The following is a 25,635-nucleotide window of genomic DNA, read 5'->3' on the forward strand; positions in this document are numbered from 1 at the left end:
ACATCAATATTTCGCTAAAAGAAACAAGTACAGCTGGAACCATTCTGTCATCTGGAAATGGTTTAATTCCCAGGAACTCTCAGTTTGCAATGTTAATACCAAAGGTTGAAGCAAGTACTGAATAACTGCCATATGATTCCAATAGAGTTTGTCTCAGTCAGGTACAATTGTATGGATATACTAGTTTAGATTATTATGCTATATAATTTAAAACATCTGTTTATATTGTGATGTTTTCAAATTAAATCATTTAATTTTACCTGATGTTTGTTTAAAGTGACTTTTTTAAATCACATGTGTTTAGATATTTAAGGTTGTATCATGAAGGAACACTGTCCACAGTTTTGGTTCAACAACAATCTATAAACAAGAGGCACGGCTTAAAGTTAGTGGGATACTTTGCAAATCTTCATAATTCAATTCTGACTATCTGATGTTTTGAATAATATATGCAGTTAATTCTCTACTTATTTGGGTAAACGTTACAAATGTGCATTCCTGGTGTTGGTTTTTCTAGGTTGACTAGATGTTGGTGTTCCATGTTCTATGATCTAAAATCATTGATGCCAATGATTTAAAGGGATGTCATCTGAATACAAAATGTGTCCAGAAATCCTTTCTTTATTTGTTTACAACCACACGATAGAACGCCATCATTTGTCTTCAAAACATTACTGCAACTCTTGTGTGTTGCATCATTGTGACAAAAATCGCACATGTATATCCTGCATCATCTCCTTCCCTGAACCAAAAGGTTTTCACACCTTGACAGAGAAGGGGTTATTAGAGAATTCTAACGTGACTTCCGGATACAAGGATCCAGTTTCACCAGCCTGGCTGAATTTTTTTGAGGATCTTACTATGTTGACGGATTTAGGTGCCACATAATAGACTATTAAGTATGATTGAGTCCTGTGGCATTAGCTGGCAGATTTTGGATTGGATGAGAAATTGGTTGCATTCTCATAGGCAGAAGGTTGCTACTAATGGTCGTGGTTCTGAGAGGGGATCAGTTACTAATGGAGTTTCACAGAGATTTTTGTTAGGGCCATTGCTCTTCACCATCTTGATGGCATTGGGAGAAGTGCCTGGAAATTTGAGGATGACACAAATATTTGTGTGGGTGTTAGGACCTTAGATGAGGAAAATAGATTACAAGCACATCTAGATGCAATGGGGAATGGGCCCACATCTGACAGATGTCATTTAATATAGATAAATGCATTATTATGCACGTGGGTAGGGCTGACACTGAGCATGTGTGTACCTTGCAGGATTGCAAACTTAATACTGTTGAGCAGGAGAAAGACCTAGATGTCATCAGAGATGGGCTGGCTATCAGGAAATCTGAAAATTTGCATTACAAGTCCCCAAATTCCCCCACAACCTTGACATTTGAATCAGCTGAATTTGGAGCATTCTAAGCTTCTAAACTAGTCTTTAGGTACCCTAATCCAGCACATTTTAGTGTTGATTCGTCGGAAAGTCTATGACAGTCAATTTCCCACTTGGAACTGCTCCCTCTTTGCCACTGATAGGCTGAGGTTCACTACCTCATCGTTTCAAAGAAATTTCTTGCTGGCAATTTTTCCTTTTCCCTAAACCACCCACAGAAGAGAAGATTAATGGAATCCTCTTAGGGTACCAGAGTCACTACTGAGAACTAACTTCTGATAGTTTTAGAAGTTGTACCTTTGAGAACTCCCAATTCTAAATGGTCTGAACTCACGTGTAAGTCTGCTTTGCCTCTCTAGTGTTGTACCTGCCTGTCTGTGGTTTTATATAATGTACTCTTATTTTGTTAGTTTGCATACAGTTAGCCTGGTACTTTCAGATCTAATACCACTACACAATCGTGTATAGTTTGTTCCAATTAAAAAATTCGTTCCAGGGGATTGGATGGTACAGTATATTGCAATACTATACTTTCACTTCAGGGGCAAACATCCAATTTTAACTGAGACAGAGCTGATGGAAGATTGTCTTTCCATCAAGTTTGTAATAGCCCCTAAATTAAGTCAGTTTAAGCAATCATTGTTTTCTGTATTTTCGGTGCAGCTGGTCTATGTTGGTGTTTCTGTTCCACATGAGCCTCCTCCCACCATACTTCCTCCAATCCTATCTGCATAGCCTTCTATTCCTCTCTCCCTCATGTCGTTACCTAGCTCCCCTTAAATGCATCTATGCTATTCGCCTCAACTACTCCATCTGGTAGCAAGTTCCAAATTCTAACCACACTGTGGGTAAAGAAGTTTTTTCTGAATTCTTTATGGATTTATTAGTGACTATCTTATATTTATGAGTCCTAGGGGTAGAAATTCATTATCGCCCAGGAGTGGGCGCTACCTTTGGAAAAGTTTGAGATTTAACGCCAGGCGCTAATGAATCTCACTGCACGCAAAATTCAGTGTCTTCGCTCAAAGAAAGGATGGGAGCGCTAAATCAAGCACTAATAACCTAGCTCAGTGGCATTGCACTCAAAGTGCTAACCAACATCAGGTGCTGTCTAATCTCAAGTCATCATTGCTGCAGGCTATTTCCAGTTCTTAAATGGGAGGTTCATTCATGCTGCAGAACCTCATTCTCAGCATTGCTGCCTGTGAACCTGTGTCAGCAAGCAGGAGCAGGCCAAGTCCAAGGAGTCGGACAACTCAACCAGCTGTACTCATGACAGATCCATGCCCCAGGGAGAGAGCCCGCAGATTTTCGGACCAAGCATTAGAGGAGTTGGTGTCCGCTGTGGAGAGACGGAGGGCAGTGCTCTACCCAGCAAGTGGCAGGAGGCCCTCGCCGCATGTCTTCCGTGCCATGTGGAGGGAGGTTTCCTATCAGGTCTCAGGTAGCACTGTGTTCCCCGGACCCACACACAGTGCAGGAAGAAATTTAACAACCTAACTTGGGTGGTCAGGGTGAGTCAATGCCTCAACAAATGCTACATACCACCATCTGAACCATAGACTGCACACACTGGCCAAAGCACCACACCTCCAGCATTCACCCACCAACAATCTCTACCTACCAACACTCACACCCACATTTCACACCTTGCACACAATGACAAATATTTAACTATGGCAGGCACATCACCCAAACACATTGCTCCACACTCACTCACGCACATTCCTTTCTCTTGCAGGCCAAGGTGGCTCACAACAGGAAGGAGCAGGACCACACAGGTGGGGAAAATAGAGTGCTGGAGATTATTGGGTGCCATGGCTACCGGCGACGTTGACCCCCTGGGGGAAAACAACGGTATGTTCATCCCGACTCCTTCTTCTCACATCCCACTTCCCCCTCACCCCACAAGCCTTTCGCACTTTCCAGTTAATCATGCTGTATGCATGCATTTCTCCCTTCCTGCCCCCCACCCATCACCTTAACCTGACTCTTGTGCCTTTATGCTTTACGTTAATGAACAAGCACCAGAGCAGCCTGTCCCTGAGGGCACCATTGAGAGCAAGGCGGGAGAAGAGGAGGAGGAAGAACACACCGCGTCACTGCATGTCTCACCCACAGACACCAGCTCAGATACTGGTACTGTGTATTCTTTAGAGGCTAGTATAGTAGTGGGATCTACACAGGGAACGAGCAGGCTGCAGTAAGGCCAGGGGGAAAAAGTAGCTCAGGAGCCAGCTCCCCAGAGGGCGAGTTCGCACGCGAGTTCAGCTGCACAGGACTCGGATGAGGATCTCGATGGGAAGGCCTTTAGAAAAAGGGTGATGGGCATGCACACAGAGATCATAGGTGTAATGGCAAGGGTGCCTGAGAGCCTCTCGGCAATGGTAAGGAGCGTGGAGGAGTCCGCCTCCAACATCGCACAGAGCTCTGCGCACACCACGGAATCCATCATTTCCAGTCTGTAAAAGATGGTAGACTCCCAGAGAGACCGTGGCGACCCAGACCTGATGCCGTGTGTGATGGGCGATCTGGCAGCTTCCATTGCAGCACAGGCAGAAGCGACGTAACATCTTAGTGCTGTAATGCAGTCTATGGTTGGTGCCATTCAATCTCAGACTGGTCTCATGCAGTATTAGCTTGATGCCACACAAGCTCTGACTGCTACCATCATCTATCACCATTGACTGGGGCTTTCACGGTGTCACAGCAGGCCAGCAATCTTTGCTCCAACAGATTGGTAGGGATTCAGAGGTGCTGCCCCGGGGGAGTGGCAGTGCATCAGTGGAGCAGGAACCTGCTGTCCTCTCTCAGGATGACCGCATTCCTGTTCCCACCACTGCCATTCCGCCATTGCCCTTGTCACTGCTTGTCATTCAGCCAGCCCAGACTGCTGCCGCCCATGCTGAGGTGGTGCAGTCTACAGCCGGGTCTTCCAGGCCCAGAGCTGGTCAAGGCCATCTGAAGCCTCCCGCACGGACACTCAGCAGCCTTCCACCAGCCCTGCTGCAGCCACTGGGTCAACACTTCGTAGGAGCACTAGGGTAGGCAAAGGAAAGCACAGTAACAACAGGATTGCACAAGGGTGAATGGTTAATATTGTTGTTGTAAAGATGTGTTCACTGATTATTGCTAAATTTATTAATTCACTTAGGATAATTTTGTACTGTCTCTCATTTCAGCAGTGCACTATGATATGGCCTGCGACAGGGATGGAATGATGGGGATGTGGTGACCAATGGGGATCTGGGGTTGAATTTACTGGAACCGCAGTCTGATGTGGTGGTCATGGACCACCCTTCTAGAAGGCCGATTGAGTGGCAGCCTCCTCCCTCGCTCCTGTTCCTCTTCCTCCTCCACATCTTCCTCATCCTCCTCAACATGCTCCTCCTTCTCTCCCTCTTCCTCCTGCTGAGGTGGTCCCACAATCCCTGTTGGCAAGAGCTGGGCCATCATGATGGCCAGATTGTGGAGCATACAACACACAACTACGAAATGGGACACCCGCTCCGGTGAGTATTGGAGGGCTCCTCTAGAGTGGTCAAGGAAGTGGAACCATTGCTTGAATACCCCGATAGTCTGCTCAATGATGTTCCTGGTGGCAGCATGGCTCTCGTTATATGAGTGCTGAGCAGGAGTGTTGGGGTTGCGGAGGGGAGACATGAGCCAGGTGGAGAGCGGATAGCCCTTGTCTCCGACCAGCCAGCCGTGAGCTTGATGTGGTGGCCAAAAAAGTGCTGGCACACCGGTCTGGCGCAAGATGAAGGCATCATGGCTGCTGCCAGGATAGCGGGCATTCACATTGAGGATTCGCTGTCTGTAGTCGCACGCCAACTGGACATTAAGTGTGTGGTAGCCTTTGAGGTTACGGAAGATGTTAGGATTGTTATGCGGTGCCCGCAAAGCCACGTGGGTGCAGTCAATGGCGCCCTGCTCCATGAGAAATCCAGCTATCATGGCAAAGCCATATACATGCTCATCCTGCTTCTCTCTGGTGATGGGGAAGGAAAAGTAATTCCTTCTCCTACTGTAGAGAGCCTTTGTGAACTCTCAGATGCAGCGATGGATGGCGAACTGCAAAATGTTACCTATATCTCTCGTTGCAGATTGGAAGGATTCGTTGGCGAAGAAATTGAGGGCGACAGTGGCCTTGACTGCCACTGAGGGAGCCTACTCGTCCTGATCTGAGGCTCGAGGTCTGGTTGCAGGAGGTGGCAGAGTTCTGTGACCACGTCCTTGCTGAAGCGGAGCCTTCTAATACACTGTTCCTGGCTTAATTGGAGGTAGGAGAATTGCTGTCGGAAGAACCTCGGAGGGTAAGGTCTCCTGATGAGAGCCCTGTTGGCCCTCGTCCTCCCCCTGGCCACATGTTCCAATCTTTCTCGTTGCCTGTGCTCCCTCTGCAGTAGATTATGGAGGACGAGGCCGACTGCCAGTACAGCTCCCATTAATGTAACGAAGTGCAGCACTTTGATATGTTGTGAGAATAAATGTAATTAATTTTTAGTAGACACGACACTCCGGAGACTAAACAACCTTTAAATGACTGATTTAAACTGTTGCACAATGTCAAACTGACAAGGGAGCAGTGAAACAGCACTAACCTGAGAGCTGCAACTCTTAATCATGATCCCTTTAAGTAGTGCCCCTGGAGACAGCTACCAACTGCTTCACGCCTCCTCTCCCTGTCGCTGTCGGGGCGAGGTGCTAAGGTAGGGGGCGATACTCAATTTGGCAGATCAGGCGCCCAGTGAGCGTTGCATGCTCGCTGACGTCACGATCTGCCTGGCGCTGAAGTCCATGGTGCTACGGGGGGGGGGGGCTGAATTTGGCGTGTGGCGCTGGACTCACCTCGCCACGGCGTTACTGCCTCAGTGCCCCGTTAGCGCCCCCACCAGACGCTAACTGGAGGCGCTAAAGTACCAAATTTCTCCCCTCTAGTTTTGGACTCCCTCACAAGTGGAAACATCTTCTCTACATCTACCCTATCAAACCCTTATTTTAAAGACCTCTAATTGTCGCTTCTATATTTTAGAGATGAGACTCAGCCTAATCAATCGCAGAGTATGTGTGTAATGTATGTACCTTTAAGGGGGAGAACTACTTTTTACAGCTACTGTATCCTGTAGTACCGGCAGTGACCACACCTGTATATAAACCCTGAGTAGTGATCTGTACAGTCAGTTGCAGTTTGAACCACGTTGAGTAAACACCTGTTGTACCGTTCTCTGCAGTCCTTTTCTTATTAGTACACGGACGTAACAGTGGCGACGAGCAGATTCGAACCTACCGGCAACTCTGCATCACCTCCAAGGGATTCGCTCCTGGAGAACAGTGGAAGAAGGTCGAGTCCAGAAGCACGGGCGTCGACCATGGGCAACCGCCCAGTCATCCAGCGGAGATTTGAGCATCGCAGGGGAGGCTGTCGAGAGCCAGGCTTGGCTTTCCAGTCACGGTGGTCCAGCGAAACGGGCTGGCAACAGGTACTGCGCAGACCCTTCCTGGACAGCGACGGGCTAGAGCCCGACCAAGCGGCACAGAAAAAGGCCGAGCAGCGTCGATGGGGGAGAGAGAGAGGGCAGAGCGCACAGGGCGCAGCTGGTGTTCAGGACCGAGCAGCGGCAACGGGGGAGAGAGATGAGAGAGAGCAGAGCGCAGCTGGTGGTCAAGGGCCGAGCAGCGTCAACGGGGGAGAGAGGCGCGCAGGAAAACGCGAGGTGCTGCCATTGCCATGAGGACCACAGAGAGCGGCATTGGCAGCAGTGCAGGAGCAGCGCATGAAACCCACAGGGCATCGCCATTTGTCACAAGGACCGCCGAGAGCGGCGTTGGCAGCAGCGCGGGAGACGCCATTTAAAGCCGCAGCGGGGCAGAAAGGAAAGTGCGGGAGATGCCATTTTAAGCTGCAGCGGGGAAGAAAGGAACGCGCAGGAGACACCATTTTAAGCCAGTCTAACCACACCCAAAAATGCCGAAGAGTGGCAGTATCACAGCGTTCGACAATGAAGTCGAAGATTGGACGACATATGTCGAACGCATAGAAGTATACTGCAAGGCGAATGAAGTGCCAGATGACAAGAAAGCGCTGGTATTGTTGAATTCAATGGGTGCAAAAATGTATGGCTTACTACGAAACCTAGTAACCCCAGAGAAGCCAGTAGAAAAGGATTTTGAAAACATAGTGTCAATCCTACAGCACCATTTAAACCCCACACCGCTGCTGATAGCAGAAAGATTTAAGTTTCACAAAAGGAACCAGCATAAAGATGAAAGTAATGCTGAGTATTTAACGGAACTGCGCAAGCTATCGAAACACTGCCAGTTTGGAACGGGACTAGCAGATACTTTAAGGGACAAGTTTGTGTGTGGGCTTCAAAGTGAAGGAACCCAGAAACAGCTTCTGTCAGAAAAGGATCTTACGCTGGACAAGGCTTTCGGCATTGCAGTATCACATGAAGCAGCAGCACGGGGCGCTGCAGAGATACAACGGAGACCGCAAGAATATGGCACAAATGAAATGTCATACGGAACAGTGAGGTGCTATCGCTGCGGCAGAACAACAGACGACCATAATGATTGCTGGTTCAAGGACAAAGTGTGCAGACAGTGTGGAAAAGTAGGACACATAGCAAGAATCTGCAGGTCGGGAAAGAAAACCAGCAGTAAGAAATCTCCACAAGAGATGTACAAGAAGGTACATAAGGTGACGGCGAGTAGTTCAGACGAACAGAAGAGTGATACAGACTCCGGAAGCAAAGAGCTGGGTTGTCTGAAACTACATAATGTGATCAAAACGGAGGATCACCAAACTATCTGGGTCACGCTCAAGATAGCAGGAGTCCAAGTGAAAATGGAATTGGACACAGGATCAGCCCTAACAGTCATAAACCGAAGGGACTACAAGCGGCTATTCTCACATATACCCTTGAGAGATACAAAGATTGTCTTGAAGACGTACATGGGGCAAAAAGTCTACCCCAAAGGAAAAATAACCGTGAACGTTATATATAACGGCAAGGAAACACCAAAAATGGACCTATATGTATTGCCAGGTGGAGGACCACCACTACTAGGACGTGAATGGATCCGGAAGATACAGCTAGATTGGCATTCCGTACAAGCACTGACTGTAGATGCCAAAAAGGATGATGACGTCACACCTGGACGACTGTCAAAAATGCTAACTGACACACAAGAAGTGTTCCAGCAGGGACTCGGAACACTAAAACGCATAACAGCGACGATCAAAATAGAGGAAAATGCAAGCCCAAAGATTTTTAAGGCCAGACCGGTACCTTATGCGATCCGCCCAGCCGTCGAAGCAGAGCTGGAAGGTTTGGAACGTTCAGGAGTACTGTCCAAAGTGGACTGGAGCGAGTGGGCTACACCCATCATTCCTGTAATGAAGAGGTCATTGAGTAATACGCCTGGGGAACCAAAGAAGGTTCGCATCTGTGGGGACTTTAAGGTGACAGTGAGCCCAGTCCTTCACACTGTACAATATCCGCTTCCGCGGATTGAAGATATTTTCGCCTCGCTATCTGGAGGGAAACGCTTCACTAAGATTGATCTGGCCCAGGCGTACCTGCAAATGGAGGTAGAAGAAGCCTCGAAACAGTACCTTACGATCAACACTCATAAAGGTCTCTACCAATACAACCGGCTGGTGTTCGGGGTAGCATCAGCTCCGGCTTTTTGGCAAAGGGCAATGGAACAAGTCCTGCAAGGGGTTCCAGGGACCCAGTGTTATTTGGACGACATCCTGGTCACGGGCGAAAATGACAGTGATCACCTCGCCAACCTGGAGCAGGTGCTCACTAGATTGAAGGAATATGGGCTCCGAGCTAATCGCCACAGATGCGAGTTTTTCCAGAAGCAGATCTCGTATTGTGGCCACGTTATTGATAAAGAGGGGTTACATAAGTCCCCTGAAAAGATTGAGGCAGTAGTCAAGGCTCCAGCACTGGAAAATGTGTCACAACTGAGGTCGTTCCTCGGGCTGGTGAACTACTACCATAAGTTCTTGCCGAATTTGTCTACCGTACTACACCCACTGAACACCCTACTGCAAACGGGGGTACCATGGAAGTGGAGTGACGAATGTAAATGAGCTTTCCAGAAGAGCAAAGCATTGATCACATCAAAAGAGGTGTTGGCTCATTTCAACCCAGCACTACCAATTCGGTTGGCGTGTGATGCATCACCCTATGGCATTGGAGCGGTGCTGTCGCACAAATTCCCAGACGGCTCGGAGAGGCCAGTAGCCTTTGCGTCTCGGTCACTAACCTCAGCCGAGCGTAACTACGCCCGGATTGACAGGGAGGCCCTCAGCCTAGTGTGGGGAGTGAAAAAGTTCAATCACTATCTGCACGGGCAGAAGTTCACCTTGCTGACTGACCACCAACCACTTGTCTCCATCTTTAATCCAAAGAAGGGCGTTCCAGTGATGACTGCGCAACGGATACAAAGATGGTCCCTTTTTCTAGGGGCGCACCAATATGAAATCGAGTATAAGGGCACAAAACAGCATGGAAACGCTGATGGGCTATCACGCCTGCCACTGCCTACTGCGGAGGAAGCACCAGCAGTGGATCCTGTCGAAATATTTCATTCGACTATAATTGAATGCTTGCCAGTAACTAACGCTGGTATAGAGAAGGAGACTCGAAATGATTTGACGGTGAAGGGATGGCCAGCACATGGCGACTCACTGTTGCCAGCATTCTCATCCAGAAGAGAACAGCTGTCAGTATGCCAGGGGACCTTGATGTGTGGGTCCCGAGTGTAATTCTGTGAGGGTGCCGGTCAGTTCCTTCAGTAACCCCTAGATGGCACCTTCACTGGTTGATTTCCCTTTATTAATTGTTACTTGTTTCTCCTGTTTATTACTTAACTGCCTTTCATCTGGTTTATTGGTTTCACCTGTTTTTGCTTGTATATAAGTTCTGTGGTTTCTTCCCTCTGGGCTTAGTCCTGACAAGGGAGTTAGTCTTGACTCTGTGCTCAGTCTCGACAAGCCTGTTGTTGTGGTAGCTTGCCTTGACAAGCCGGTTGCCTTAGTGGTTGCTTGTCTCGAGCTCCTATGTCTATAACTGTTTATCCATGTTATGTTTCTGCTTGTATTTAAGTCTGTGGTTTTTCCCTTTGTTCTCGGTCTTGACAAGGTGCTGACAAGTTGCTCAGTCTTGATAAGGTGCTCAGTTTGGACAAGCATGTTGCCCTGTGGTAGCTTGTCTTGAGCTCTGTATTGACAAGCCGGTTGCCTATGTGGTAGCTTGTCTCGAGCTCAGTCTGGACAAGTTGGTTGCCTCATGGAAGCTTGTTTTGAGTCCCTATCTTGACTAGCTGTTTGATAGCTTGTCTTGAGCCCTTAAGTGTGTTACTGTTTTCCCTGTGTGAATCTAGTAAAGTACCTTAAAGACTGCATACCTGCTTCTTGCCTCGTCTGTCTGCACTTGGGTCCAGATCCTACCTTGCCCGGACAGCACGGCCCCGTATCTACACGGCCCCGTGACTCCAACCCTGACAGTAATTCCACCCAAGTTAAGGGAGAGAGTGCTCAATGAGCTTCACGAAGGTCATCTGGGAGGGGTGAAAATGAAAAGCCTTGCTAGGGCTTATGTGTGGTGGCCGTGGATCGATCAGCAAATCGAGGACCTGACAAAGAGCTCCTCAGGATGCCAGAAGGTCCAAAATGCACCACCACATGCCCCTCTACACCCATGGGAGTGGCCCTCATCTCCATGGCAACGGGTGCATATTGATTTTGCTGGTCCATTCATGGACTCAATGTTTTTAATAGCCGTGGTGGCGCACTCGAAATGGCCTAAGGTGATCAAAATGTCCTCCACCCCCACGAAGAAAACTATTGCAGTCCTATGGACCATTTTTGCCAGGAACGGCTTGCCAGAGCAGATTTGCTCTGATAACAGACCACAGTTTGCGTCGTAAGAGTTTCGAAGATTTATGAAAAGGAATGGGGTAAGGCATTCCACATCCGCCCCGTATAATCCAGCCACAAATGGAGTGGCTGAGAGGTTCATACAAACCTTTAAAAAAGCAGTAAAGGCCATGTGCGATGACGACATTCCACTGCCGCATAAGGTGGACAATTTCCTGTTAGCCTACAGAAATGCGACACATGCAGTCACCAACCAGGCCCCGGCCATGATGTTCTTTAACCGAAGGTTGAGATCTCGTCTGGATTTGCTCAGACCAAATGTACGAAGAGATGTTGAGAGTACGCAATTCCAGCACATCAATGAGAAGTCGACAAGGAGCTTCAATGTAGGGCAACCAGTCTTGGCCCGCGACTACCGAACAGAGAAATGGCAACCAGGAACGATATGCACACGGCAGGGGCCACTAATGTACACAGTGGATGTTGGGGAGAACATTGTGAGACGCCATGCTGACCAGATCCTAGAGTCACAGCAACGAGTCAACCCCATGTCTCGGCCATACGTACCTGGTGAGCAACCCGACGTACAGGTCGCATCTACCTCAGAAACAATCGCATTGGAAGCTGATGAATCAACTGACGACAGGGTGTTAGAATCGCCTCCGCACCAAGAGTGAGACACTCTGGAGAGGCGTTGTCTGGAAAGAATCAGGAAGCCTCCCCAAAGACTGAATTTATAAATAGACTATTTTCAGTTAATGTTGCATGTTAAAAGTGTTATGGTACTGTTAATCTAAAAGGGGAGGAATTGTAATGTATGTACCTTTAAGGGGAAGAACTACTTTTTACAGCTCCTGTATCCTGTAGTACCGGCAGTGACCACAACTGTATATAAACCCTGAGTAGTGATCTGTACAGTCAGTTGCAGTTTGAATCACGTTGAGTAAACACCTGTTGTACCGTTCTCTTCAGTCCTTTTCTTATTATTACACGGACGTAACAATGTGGCCTCCTTATTCCTCTTACCAAAATGCACCACCGCTCACTTATTTATATTAAAAATAATTTGCCATTTACACACTCATTCTGTAAATTTATTAATGTCTTCTTGTATTTTGTTGCAGTTTTCCTCAGTCTACCTCCCAGTTTGTTGTCATCTGCAAATTTTGAAATTGTACTTCAGATTCCTGAGTCTAAATCAGGTTTAATTGAGGCATTCAAAATAATAAAGGCAGTAGATTCAGTCCATGTGGATAGGCTTTTTCAGCTAGATAGATTAGGGAGGGCCAGAAGATATGAGTATAAGTTGTGTTGGCATAGAACCACTTTGATGTCAGGAGGCATTTCTTTTTTCAGAGAGTTGTCAATCTATGGCACACTGTCGACTCATGCACTAAGTGCAGAGTCACCTCAAACATTCAAAATGGAGCTGGATGAGTTTCTTGCTGTTGCCTAAATCACAATGTATTAAAGTTAGGTGGGCTGTTTAGGATCTGTCTCCCCAGTTGCTGTGGGATCTTGTTTGAATTTCCAAGCATTTATTTTCCCTAAATTGCCATAAGGTTTTCTTCTGTTTTTTCTGTCTTTCTCAGGGTGTGTGGGTGGATGGGGGAAAGCAGATGGAGGGACATGGTGTGCATAATTTGCACCATGACAGTATGGGACAGGCATTTCTGTATGTTCATAAATACTTTCTTTTTGTGGGCATCGCTGGCAAGGCCAGCATTTATTGTCCAGCCCTAATTGCCCTTGAGAAGGTGGTGGTAAGCCACCTTCTTTAACCATTGCAGTCCTTATGGTGAAGGCACTCCTACAGTGCTATCAGGGAGGGATTTTGACCCAGCGATGATGAAGGAATGGTGATATATTTCCAAGTCCGGATGGTGTGTGACTTGGAGCGGAACTTGCAGGTGGTGGTGTTCCCATGCACCTGCTGCCCTTGTCCTTCTAGGTGGAAGAGGTCTTGGGGTTGGGAGGTGCTGTCGAAGAAGCCTTGGTGAGTTGCTGCAGTGCAGCTTGTAGATGGTACACACTGCAGTCATGATGCGCTGGTGGTGGAGGGAGTGAATGTTTAAGATGGTGGATGGGGTGCCAATCAAGCGGGCTGCTTTGTCCTGGATGGTGTCAAGCATCTTGACTGTTCGAGCTGCATTCCAGGCAAGTGGAAAATATTCCATCACACTCCAGACTTGTGCCTTGTAGGTGGTGGAAAGGCTTTTGAAAGTCAGAAGGTGAGTCACTCGCTGCAGAACACTCAGCCTCTGACCTGCTCTTGTAGCCACAGTATTTATGTGGCTGGTCCAGTTAAGTTTCTGGTCAATAGTGATCCCCAGGACGTTGATGGTGGGGGATTAAGCAATGATAATCCCATTGAATGTCAAGGGGAGGTGGTTAGTCTCTCTCTTGTTGGAGATGGTCATTGCCTGGCACTTGTGTGGTGTAAATGTTACTTGCCATTTATCAACCTAAGCCTGAATGTTGTCCAGGTCTTGCTGCATGCGGGCACGGATTACTTCATTACCTGAGGAGTTGCGAATGGAACTGAACACAGTGCAATCCTCAATGAACATCCCCACTTCTGACCTTATGACAGAGGGAAGGTCATTGATGAAGCAGCTGAAGATGGTTGGGCCTAGGACACTGCCCTGAAGAACTCCTGAAGCGATGTCCTGGGGCTGAGATGATTGACCTCCAACAACTACAACTATCTTACTTTGTGCTAGGTATGACTGCAGCCAGTGGAGAGTTCCCCCCCCCCCCCGATTCCCATTGACTTCAATGTTACTGGGGCTCCTAGATGCCAGACTCGGTCAAATGCTGCCTTGATGTCGAGGGCAGTCACTCTCACCTCACCTCTGGAATTCAGCTCCTTTGGACCAAGGCTGTAATGAGGCCTGGAGCTGAGTGGTCCTGGCAAAACCCAAACTGAGTATTGATGAGCAGGTTATTGGTGAGTAAGTGCCGCTTAATAGCACTTTCGACGACACCTTCTATCATTTTGCTGATGATTGAGAATAGGCTGATGGGGCGGTAATTGGCCGGATTGGATTTGTCCTGCTTTTTGTGAACAGGACATACCTGGGCTATTTTCCATTTTGTCGGGTAGATGCCAGTGTTGTAGATGTACTGGAAAGGCTTGGCTAGTTCTGGATCTTAAGTCTTCAGCACGACAGCCGGGATGTTGTCAGAGCCCATAATCTTTGCTGTATCCAGCGCACTCAGCCATTTCTTGGTATCACGTGGAGTGAATCAAATTGGCTGAAGACTGTTTTCTGTGATGGTGGGGACCTCAGGAGGAGGCCGAGATGGATCATCCACTCGGCACTTCTAGCTGAAGTTGGTTGCAAATACTTCAGCCTTGTCTTTTGCATTCATGTGCTGGGCTTTGCTATCATTGAGAATGGGGATGTTAGTTGTTTAATTTTCCATCACCAGTCATGACTGGATGTAGCAGGACTGCAGAACTTTGATCTGATCTGTTGCTTGTGGGATCACTTAGCTCTGTCTATAGCATGCTGCTTCTGCTGTTTAGCATGCATGTAGTCCTGTGTTGTAAATTCACCAGGTTGGCACCTCATTTTTAGGTACGCCTGGTACTGCTCCCGGCATGCTCTTCTACACTCCTCATTAAACCAGGGTTGGTCCCTTGGCTTGATGGTAATGGTAGAGTGAGGGATATGCCGGGCCATGAGGTTACAGATTGTGGTGGTATACAATTATACTGCTGCTGATGGCCCACAGCGCCTTATGGATGCCCAATTTTGAACTGCTAGATTGATTCTGAATCTAGAGGAACAGATATGTAGGCAAATCTCAGAGAAATGTGCAAATAATAGGGTAATAATAATGGGGGATTTCAACTTCCCCAATATTAACTGGGATAGTCAGAGTGTGAAAGGCTCAGAGGGTGTAGAATTCTTAAAGTGCATCCAGGAGAGCTTTTTGAGCCAGCATGTAGAAAGTCCTACAAGAGAGGGGGCGGTACTGGACCTAATTCTAGGGAATGTGGCCGGCCAAGTGGAAAAAGTGCTAGTAGGTGAGCACTTTGGTGATAGTGACCATAATATGGTAAGATTTAAGGTGGCCATGGAAAAGGACAGGGATGGGCCGGAAATAAAGGTTCTAAATTGGGGGAAGGCCGATTTTAATAGGATAAGGCAGGATCTGGCCAAAATGGACTGGGATCAGCTACTTGTAGGAAAATCCGCATCGGAGCAATGGGAGGCTTTCAGAAGGGAGATTGAGATCATACAATGGCAACATGTTCCCGTAAAGGTCAAGGGTGGTTCCAAAAACCACAGGGAACCTTGGATGTCAGGGGATATACGAGAATGGATTAGGAAAAAAAGGAGGGCTTTTGGTAGATACAAAAGGCTAAAGACGGAGGAAGCCCTAGAGGAGTACAAAAAGTGCAGGGGGATACTTAAAAAAGAAATTAGGAGATCAAGGAGGGGCCATGAAATAACACTGGCGAGCAAAATAAAGGAAAATCCGAAGATGTTTTATAAGTATATTAAGGGTAAGAGGATAACTAGGGAAAAAATAGGGCCCATTAGGGACAAAAGTGGCAATCTGTGTGTGGAGCCGGAAGATGTAGGAGGGGTTCTAAATGAATTTTTTGCATCTGTTTTCACTATGGAGAAGGACGATGTAGACATAGAAATAGGGCGGGGGGACTGTGATATGCTCGAACATATTAACATCGAGAGGGAGGAGGTATTGGCGGTTTTAGCTGGCCTAAAAATGGATAAATCCCCAGGCCCGGATGAAATGTATCCCAGGCTGCTGTGTGAGGCAAAGGAGGAGATTGCGGGGGCTCTAACACATATATTCAGGACCTCTCTGGCCACAGGGGATGTGCCAGAGGACTGGAGAACCGCTAATGTAGTACCATTATTCAAGAAGGGTAGTAGGGAAAAACCGGGGTACTACAGGCCAGTGAGCCTAACATCAGTGGTAGGAAAATTATTGGAAAAAATCCTGAGGGACAAAATTTGTCTCCACTTGGAGAGGCAAGGATTAATCAGGGATAGTCAACATGGCTTTGTCAAGGGAAGATCATGTCTGACTAATTTGATTGAATTTTTTGAGGGGGTGACTAGGTGTGTGGATGAGGGTAACGCAGTGGATGTGGTATACATGGATTTCAGTAAGGCCTTCGATAAAGTCCCGCACAGGAGACTGGTCAAGAAGGTAAGAGCCCATGGAATCCAGGGTGCCTTGGCACATTGGATACAAAACTGGCTTAGTGGCAGAAGGCAGAGGGTGATGGTCGAAGGTTGTTTTTGTGACTGGAAGCCTGTGGCCAGTGGGGTACCACAGGGATCGGTGCTGGGTCCCTTGCTGTTTGTGGTCTACATTAATGACTTGGATATGAATGTAAAGGGTATGATCAGTAAGTTCGCGGATGATACAAAAATTGGTAGGGTGGTAAATAGCGAGGAGGGTAGCCTCAGTCTGCAGGACGATATAGATGGGTTGGTCAGATGGGCGGAACAGTGGCAAATGGAATTTAACCCGGAAAAGTGCGAGGTGATGCACTTTGGGGGGACTAACAAGGCAAAGGAATACACAATGAATGGAAAGACCCTAGGCAAGACGGAGGGTCAGAGGGATCTGGGTGTGCAAGTACACAGATCCCTGAAGGCGGCGGAACAGGTGGATAAGGTGGTAAAAAAGGCATATGGGATACTTGCCTTCATTAGCCGAGGCATTGAATATAAGAGCAAGGAGGTTATGATGGAGCTGTATAAAACACTGGTTAGGCCACAGCTGGAATACTGTGTGCAGTTCTGGTCGCCACACTACAGGAAGGATGTGATCGCGTTAGAGAGGGTGCAGAGGAGGTTCACCAGGATGTTACCAGGGCTGGAGCGCTTCAGCTATGAAGAGAGACTGGGCAGATTGGGTTTGTTTTCCTTGGAGCTGAGGAGGCTGAGGGGGGACATGATTGAGGTGTACAAAATTATGAGGGGCATAGATAGGATGGATGCTGAGGAGCTTTTCCCCTTAGTAGAGGGGTCAATAACTAGGGGGCATAGATTCAAGGTAAAGGGCGGGAGGTTTAGAGGGGATTTGAGAAAGAACTTTTTCACCCAGAGGGTGGTTGGAGTCTGGAACTCACTGCCTGAAAGGGTTGTGGAGGCAGAAACCCTCACAACATTTAAGAAGCATTTGGATGTGCACTTGAAATGCCATAGCATACAAGGCTACGGGCCAAATGCTGGAATATGGGATTAGATTAGACAGGGCTTGATGGCCGGCGCGGACACGATGGGCCAAAGGGCCTCTATCCGTGCTGTATTACTCTATGACTCTATGACTCTATCCCATTTAGTACGGTGGTAGTGCCACACAACACGATGGAGGGTGTCCTCAGTGTGAAGACAATGACTGTGCGGTAGCCACGCCTACCAATACTGTCATGGACAGATGCATCTGTAACAAGTAGATTGGTGAGGACGAGGTCAAGTAGGTTTTTCCCGCGTGTTGGTTCTCTCACCATCTGCCGCAGGCCCAGTCTGGCAGCTATGTCCTTCAGGACTCGGCCAACTCAGTCAGTAGTGGGACTACTGAGCCACTCTTGCTGATGAACATTGAAGTCCCCTACTCAGAGTACATTCTGTGCCCTTGCTACCCTCAGTGCTTCTTCCAAGTGATGTTCAACATGGAGGAGTACTGCTTCATCAGCTGAGGGGGTGCGGTTGATGGTAATCAGCAGGAGATTTCCTTGCCCATGTTTGACCTGATCTCATGACACTTCATGGGGTCCGGAGTCAATGTTGAGGACTCCCAGGGCCACTCCTTCCTGACTGTATACAACTGTGCCGCCCCCTCTGGTGGGTATGTCCTGTCGGTGGGACAGAACATACCCAGGGATGGTGATGGAGGAGTCTGGTCTGTTGGCTGAAAAGTATAATTCTGTAAGTATGACTATGTTGGGCTGTTGCTTGTCTAATCTGTGGGACAGCTCTCCCAATTTTGGCACAAGTCTCCAGATGCTAGTGAGAAGGACTTTGCTGGGTCGACTGGGCTGGGTATGCCTTTGCCGTGTCCGAATTCGGTGCCTAGGTTGATGCTGGGTGAACAGTCCAGTTTTATTCTTGTTATTGTTTTTCATAGCGGTTTGTTACAACTGAGTTGCTTGCTGGACCATTTCAGAGAGCAGTTAAGAGTCAACCACATTGCTGTGGGTCTAGAGTCACATATAGGGCAGACCGGGTAAGGATGGCAGATTTCCTTCCCAAAAGGACATTAGTGAACCAGATGAGTTTTTACAACAATTCGGTAGTTTCGCCATTACTGATACTGGCTTTTTTTTAAATTCCAGATTTACTTGATTAATTGAATTTAAATTCCACAGCTGCCGTAGTGGGGTTTGAACTCATGGCCCCGATTTTCTGGCCGCCGTCGGGCGGCTTTTCATGCGGCCGGGGGCTGAAAATCGGCGAAAAAGCAGGTCGGGACCCCCCCCCCGCCTGATTCCCCGCCCCATCCGACTTTCGGACTGCCGTTTCCGCGCGCCCCGCTTCAGTCCCGGCCGCCGCTGGCGGGACTGGTCATCGGAGCACTAACAAGCAATTATCTGCTTGTTGAAGTGGATTTTCCCGTGCCGTTGCGACTTTGGGGCTTTCCCCACCTGAAACCCGCCTGCGGGGAACCCCGCCGATGAGAGCTGGCGTGAAAACAGCTGGCTTGCTTGCTTGCAGCAGCAGGTCGCTGAGGGCTGAAGATATTTAAAGAGGCAGCATTTGCAGGCTGCAGGACCTTGTTGATCAAGGCTTGGGGGAACTTTTTGAAGCCTTAGGAGCAGCTGTAGAAAGTTGGAGCCTCACACACTTCTCCAGTGTGAGCTCCTGGGAAGCCCCTTTCACCACTCTAACTCAGTACCTCCTCAACGGAGGAATCTGCCAGAAGCATGGGAGGCCTTTGGTACATTCCCTTCCTGGCATTAGAGGATCTCCAACAGCAGAGGCGGCAGCAGCAGAACCAGGAACAGCAGGATGAGCACCAGGAGCACCAGGCTGCTGCTCACTCACCTGAAGCTGCACAGGCCAGAAGGGGCCAGCACTTGGAAGTGGCTTGAGAGCACCTTGCTGTGCTTTAGGGGGCCAGTGGGACCCGTTTCTGCACTGGCAGTCCTACTCAGAAGGACTTCCATGAAGATCTGGTTTCACTGTTCAACAGATGGCCAACACTCCTCAAGAGATGTCATTCTCTTATGAGCACTCACCATGTTTTCCGTACCCTGGCGAGTTATCTCCTGCATGGAGGTTGCCAACCTTTCCATGGTGATGCGTTCATGCGCCAATGACTCCACAAAGGCTCTGCTCATGGTCGCTATGGAATCCTCCATTCGCTCCACACTCGCAGCGACCCTGGAGACAAAACCTGCCAGAGACTCCTGCATCTGTGCATGGAGATCCATCACCTCTTCTCTTGCGGATGGACCCAGAGGCAGAGGGTCGACATGCAGCGCAGCTAAGCTGAGCTGGCAGAGTCCTGCGCCCTCCGGCGAGGACTCTCCACTGCTGTCCCTGTCTCCAGAATCTGCTGAGGCTCACTTGTGAGCTGTGAAACACCAGGTGACAACACTACTCTATGTCACGAAGGTCCCCCCGAGATGTGAGCGTCTGCGCTGGTGCTGGGTGCACTTACTTCTGCTGACACTGCGCCCTCAGAGGTTGGAGCTTCCTCTGAGGAGTCTGGCTGCACAGCCTCTTCCTCCTCCACAGTGAGGATGGGGGCTCTGGATGGTACTGTGGGGGAGTAAAGGAAGGAGATAGAGATGTAATGCCAAGGTTCTTCTGGTGACTCCCAGCGAGTTGGCATCTGCTGACACCTGCATCCATGCAGCATTGGTCTCAGTGGGAGGCCTCTTCCTCCCTGACCTAGGGAAGAGGACCTCCCTGTGGGCCCTAACCCCATCCAATAATGCCTGCAGTGAAGCCTCGTCGAATTTGAAGGCAGCTCGGCCTCTGCCGCTGGCAGCAGCTGGTGCAGGCTCCTCTGCCATTGTGCAAGAGTGGTTGAGAAGCCTGCAGAGGTGGAGAAGCTTGCTGGACACTTTGAAAGCACCTCGAAGGATGACATCATAGTGTGGGGATTTCTGACTCGAATTGGACAATTAGCAAGGTTTCCCACATGCTGGGAATTAATTGGCCACTTGAGGAAAATTGCGTGGAGCTGGCTGACACTTTTTTTATGTGTGTCAGAAACCCCACATTCGGGGAAATCCGACCATTCCCCACACAAGCCGAAAATCGGGGCCACATGTCTCCGGATCATTAGTCCAGGCTTGTGGATTACAACTTTGCTACCATTACCGTTATTATGTGTCCCTTTATCATTAATCACCTAACATTATTCCTGTCTTATGGTGAATATCTGATGATATCATTGGTAGCGTATGAAGTGAAACTATATTAATATGATGAAGAATAACAGAAATTATATTAATTTATCATACTTACAAATTTAAGAAAGTAATTGGAATGTTGGTGAATTACCATAATCCTCAAAGGTTTCAGTTATATCAGTAATTGTGCGTATATATATATATATAATATGTGTTACATTGAGATCATCTTCAAAATTACGGCAAATTCCTTCAATATTCAACATTAATGAGTCATAACAATAATACCATGGACCTCTGCTTACCAGAATCTGGGATCAGTAGCTCATCAATCATATGAATGACCCCGTTTGTCGTCAGTATGTCCTTGTCGGTAATGATGGTCTTGCCATTGAGTGTAAGACGGTTACCATCGCAGCCTACCTCTAATGATGTGCCCTCCAAGGTTTCCATAGGTGCGCCTGAGATGATGGCTTCTGCACATTGTACTTTTTTCAAAATATGGTAATTCAGCAGAGCTGTGGAAATAATGCAGTGAGAGAATTTTCATTCATTTGTTGCAAAGTAAATAAAATGCCTTATTCTCACATTTTTATCAATGTATGATATATATATTTAAATGAGTTTATTGTTTAAAATGCATTACAATAATTGTACAAAATAACCTGACATTTCTATTGGCAGCACTCTTGCCTTTGAGTCAGAAGGTTGTTGATTCAAGCCCCACTCCCGGATTTGAGTACATAATCTAGGCTGACACTTCAATACAATATTGAGGGAGTGTTGCATTGCTGATTACTATCCAATGACCCCTATTGGTAAGTTTGAAAATTGAAACAGGATTTAACTTGATTGTGATGCTATTCTTATTGAATAGACTGCCAACACTCACTGTCCAGGCTCACACACAAAGAATGTATACATGGATCAGGTTGTAGACTCATGACTAAGGTCAGAACAAGTAGGCTCATAATTAAGGTCAGAACATGTGGAGTCAGAGGTACAGTAGCAGAATGGATAGCAAGCTGGCTACAAAACAGAAAACAGAGAGTAGGGGTTAAAGGTAATTACTCAGACTGGCAAAAGGTGGGAAATTGTGTTCCACAGGGATCGGTGCTGGGACCATTGCTGGTCACCATTTACATAAACAGTTTGCACTCGGGAATCTTAAGTATAGTTTCAAAATCTGTGGACAACACCAAATGGGGGGGGGAGGGGCGGTATAGTTAATACAGAGGAGAACTACGACAAAATACAGGAAGACATTAATAAACTTGCAGAATTGGCATGCAATTGGCAAATGAACTTCAATATAGATAAGTGTGAGGTGGTACATTTTGGGTAGAAGAATAAAGAGGTCACATAGTCCTTAGAAAATAAGTGTCAAAATGGAGTAGAGTAGCAGAGGAATCTAGGGGTACAGATACAGAAATCACTAAAAGTAGTGGTGCTGGTTAATAAGACCATAAAAAAGGCAAACAAGGCATTGGATTCATTTCTAGAGGGATAGAATTGAAAAGCAGAGAATGTTAAACTTCTATAGAATCTTGGTTAGACCACATTTGGAGGACCATGAACAGTTCTGGCCTCCATATTATAAAAAGGATATAGAGGCACTGGGGAAGGTGCAAAAAAGATTTACTAGAATGATGCCAAAACTGAGAGGTTATACCTGTCAGGAAAGATTGAACTGGCTGGGGCTCTTTTTTTCTGGAAAAGAGAAGACTGAGGGGTGACCTGATCGTGGTTTTTAAGATTATGAAAGGGTTTGATAGGGTAGACGTAGAGAAGATGTTTCCACTTGCTGGGGAGACCAGAATTAGGGCCCATAAATATAAGATAGTCACTAATAAATCCAATAGGGAATTCAGGAGAAACTTCTTTACCCAGAGAGCGGTTAGAATGTGGAACTCGCTACCACAAGGAGTAGTTGAGGTGACTAGCATAGATGCATTTAAGGGAAAGCTGGATAAGCACACGAGGGAGAAAGGAATAAAGGGATATGTTGATGGGTGTGAGAAGTCACACAACACCAGGTTATAGTCCAACAGCTTTATTTGAAATCACAAGCTTTCGGAGCGCTGCTCCTTCGTCAGGTGAAGTCACTTCGTCACTTCACCTGACGAAGGAGCAGCGCTCTGAAAGCTTGTGATTTCAAATAAAGCTGTTGGACTATAACCTGGTGTTGTGTGACTTCTCACAATTGTCCACCCCAGTCCAACACCGGCATCTCCACATCATATGTTGATGGGGTTAGATGTGGAAGGGTAAGAGGAGGCTCGTGTGGAGCATAAACACTGCCATGGACCAGTTGGGCCGAATGACCTGTTTCTGTGCTGTAAAGTATGTGAGATTACTATGTAAGCAGAATATTAGATATTTTATTGGCTTGCATTAACAGCCATATTGCATTGTTAAGGTCGACCTTACATTTCAAAGCCTCTGGATCTCCTAAGATCCTGTTCAGAGTGGCAGGTGGTATCTTCCTGAATGCTTCATCAGTGGGAGCAAAGAGTGTGTACTCCCCTTCTCTGCTGAGCATATCCTCGAGACCCGCAGCAGCCACTGCAGCCTACAACATGCAGTATGGAAGTACAGGTAAGAAGTGCGTCTGAAATCTCACCATAGAGAAAAATAATCTGCTACAGATTTAAAATTCCACAATTGTTATCTTCTTAATGTTTATCTTCTGCCCACCTTAAAGCTGATTTTACAAATGTACTCTGCAGGGGTGGAATCTTGTCCACTGGGAGTATGTCAGGAAATTACAGGAGTGCTCCTTGTGATTTTCCTTCCAAAGAATTTGCTGATATATGGTCCCAGCAGGCGAGGCTCCCCACCAGCAGCACACATTTATGGAATTACCCTTAAGGTACGCAATCATTCATATAAAAGAAATGCATTAGGAAGATATGTATGAAACTTCCAACTTCATGCAGATTTGTGTCAACACATTGGGGGGGCAACTTCACATCTTCCAATGGTTTCTTTTGGAACAATGCTTACATGTGCTTCTTTGGAGAATAATAGATGGGAATTGAGGTTACCCCCTGCTCTTTGCAATTACTGCCACAGGATCCTAATCTGTCCATGGCCGGTGGACAAAATTAAAGAACGGCTTCATAAGAGAGTAGTGCCCCTTGTGTCACTACAGATAATGCTTAATTCGAAAGTAGATTTTGAAATCATAAATCTCTGGTTGATAAGGATTCTACTGACTGAGGTAAATAGGTTTGAAACCGGAAAAAATTCCTGACATCCAGATGACTGGAAATTCAGACAAATTCATAAACAAAGGATCTGATGTAAAACCCAAAATGAGTCTGGCAATTATTTTACTGCTATTCCCTGCAATCAATGCTCATATATATCCAATTGCAACACTTACTATGGCTTCCTTTACCAACAATCATGATGATATTGAAATTGTTTTTCCTGCCCCGCTCCCTTGTATCTGGGCATTAGTGAGGGGAAATACATTGCGCCTGATCTGACATGAACTCGCTAAATTTGCAAAATTAAATCATTTGCCTGGCCCAGACTTGCCTCAGTGTCAGGCACACTTCCACCAGGGACCTGCACCTAGAACCAAGGATGGAAAGCCAGCGACTGCTACAGGCCTAAGTGGCCTGCAATAGTGGGAATACTTGTCAGCTGCAGTTGTCCTAAAACAGCAGCCAGAGGTCCTGTAGCCTGGAGAATTCAATGGGTTCCTGGAGAAAAGCAAGGCCACTTCCTTTTTCAGCTTGTTACCTGTAACTTTCAGACACTCTGACCTGAGGATGGCCAAGTACAAGGGCTGGTGATAGCTTCTTCAGGCACTCTTGTATCTGAAGCTGACAAACCTAGAGGAAATTGTGGTGGGAAATCCCCATCCCACCTCATTTATCTACCTGCCTTTAATATGCACCTATTGTAGAAGGAGGCTCTTTGCCTCTCAAGTGAAGTCCTGGAACCTCGGGGCAAGATAAAGGGGTTAGAAGGCCATTGTTGTGTGTCTCTGCCCCTTTTCCCTATGTTTTGTGCCCGTAATAAGCTCTCCTTGGGTGACAAGCACAGGTCATTGTCTCTATAATTAATGAGCATTTTTATATTATTCATGAAAATGGCATCAAACAAAGTAAATTACTGGCTGTGAACTCTCGGTTGAGGGGATGTTAAACACAAAATCCTAGAAATTACAATACGAGCAGATAAACACTAAGCACATTCACTTGATAATCCGGCCTGCTATTTTAGCTAAAGTGTCAATCCTTTTATACATACTCTAAGCTGCTGAAAGGTATCATCAACTTCAAGAGTATCCTGAATGGTATTTGTAAAGGCTGTGATGACTCTGTCAATGACATGCACAACACCATTTGTTGCAAGCTGGTCAGCCTTCATTATTCGGGCACAGTTGACTGTAACAATCTGTATTGAATATAAACAGACAATGTTTGAACTGGTCTTCAAAAACATTTAAAACAGCAAAATTAAGAGATACAGAGGAATACCTCAACACAAAGGGGCAATGTATTTTCAGAATATTTACAAAGGATAAGTCTTGCTTACGCCATTGGCATAGTGGTGTACGTATATATTTAAATCTTGGTACATCGAAGGCAAAGCCACGCCATGCTTCAGTTCATCTGTGAGAATGCGTCTGTCAGCCATGTGGTAATGTAGGGCATTGAGCAACTCAATGTTGACATTGCTCACGAGAGCATCAATAATTTCCTGCAAATAAATAAACAGGCAATTAGATCAAACTATAAACATCCTTCAGCCATTAGACATTCTGTTAGCAGATTACTTATTTTTCCTCTTACAAGTCATGCCTCAATAGGCAAACGCTCTATACGGTGTAGTGTTGAGCCACACAAATTAAGAAAGTACCTGGCTTAATCTCATTTCAGCCAAAGTGGAAAGTGGCATATTTTATTTGGCCTCTGTATCCACAGGTTAGAAGTAAAACAATAATTTAGGGTTCCTGACTACT

At 46.9% G+C, this 25,635-nt stretch overlaps 1 protein-coding gene across 2 annotated transcripts in view; it reads right to left on the reverse strand.

The window, feature by feature from the left end:
- The window catches only part of tgfbi (transforming growth factor, beta-induced), a 99,103-nt gene that overhangs the window by 27,097 nt on the left and 46,371 nt on the right, over positions 1 to 25,635 (reverse strand). For both annotated transcript variants that reach the window (XM_085995637.1, XM_085995636.1), the window contains exons 5-8: positions 25,209 to 25,373; positions 24,921 to 25,067; positions 23,085 to 23,226; positions 20,960 to 21,172 (exon numbers count right to left, since the gene is read on the reverse strand). In XM_085995637.1, the coding sequence (XP_085851763.1) occupies positions 20,960 to 21,172; positions 23,085 to 23,226; positions 24,921 to 25,067; positions 25,209 to 25,373 (667 nt within the window). The remainder of the gene's footprint in view (positions 1 to 20,959; positions 21,173 to 23,084; positions 23,227 to 24,920; positions 25,068 to 25,208; positions 25,374 to 25,635) is intronic.

The sequence above is a fragment of the Somniosus microcephalus genome, chromosome 8 (assembly GCF_052327205.1).
Source record: "Somniosus microcephalus isolate GS21.2 chromosome 8, FLI_Smic_1.0, whole genome shotgun sequence".
Classification (NCBI taxonomy): Eukaryota; Metazoa; Chordata; class Chondrichthyes; order Squaliformes; family Somniosidae; genus Somniosus; species Somniosus microcephalus.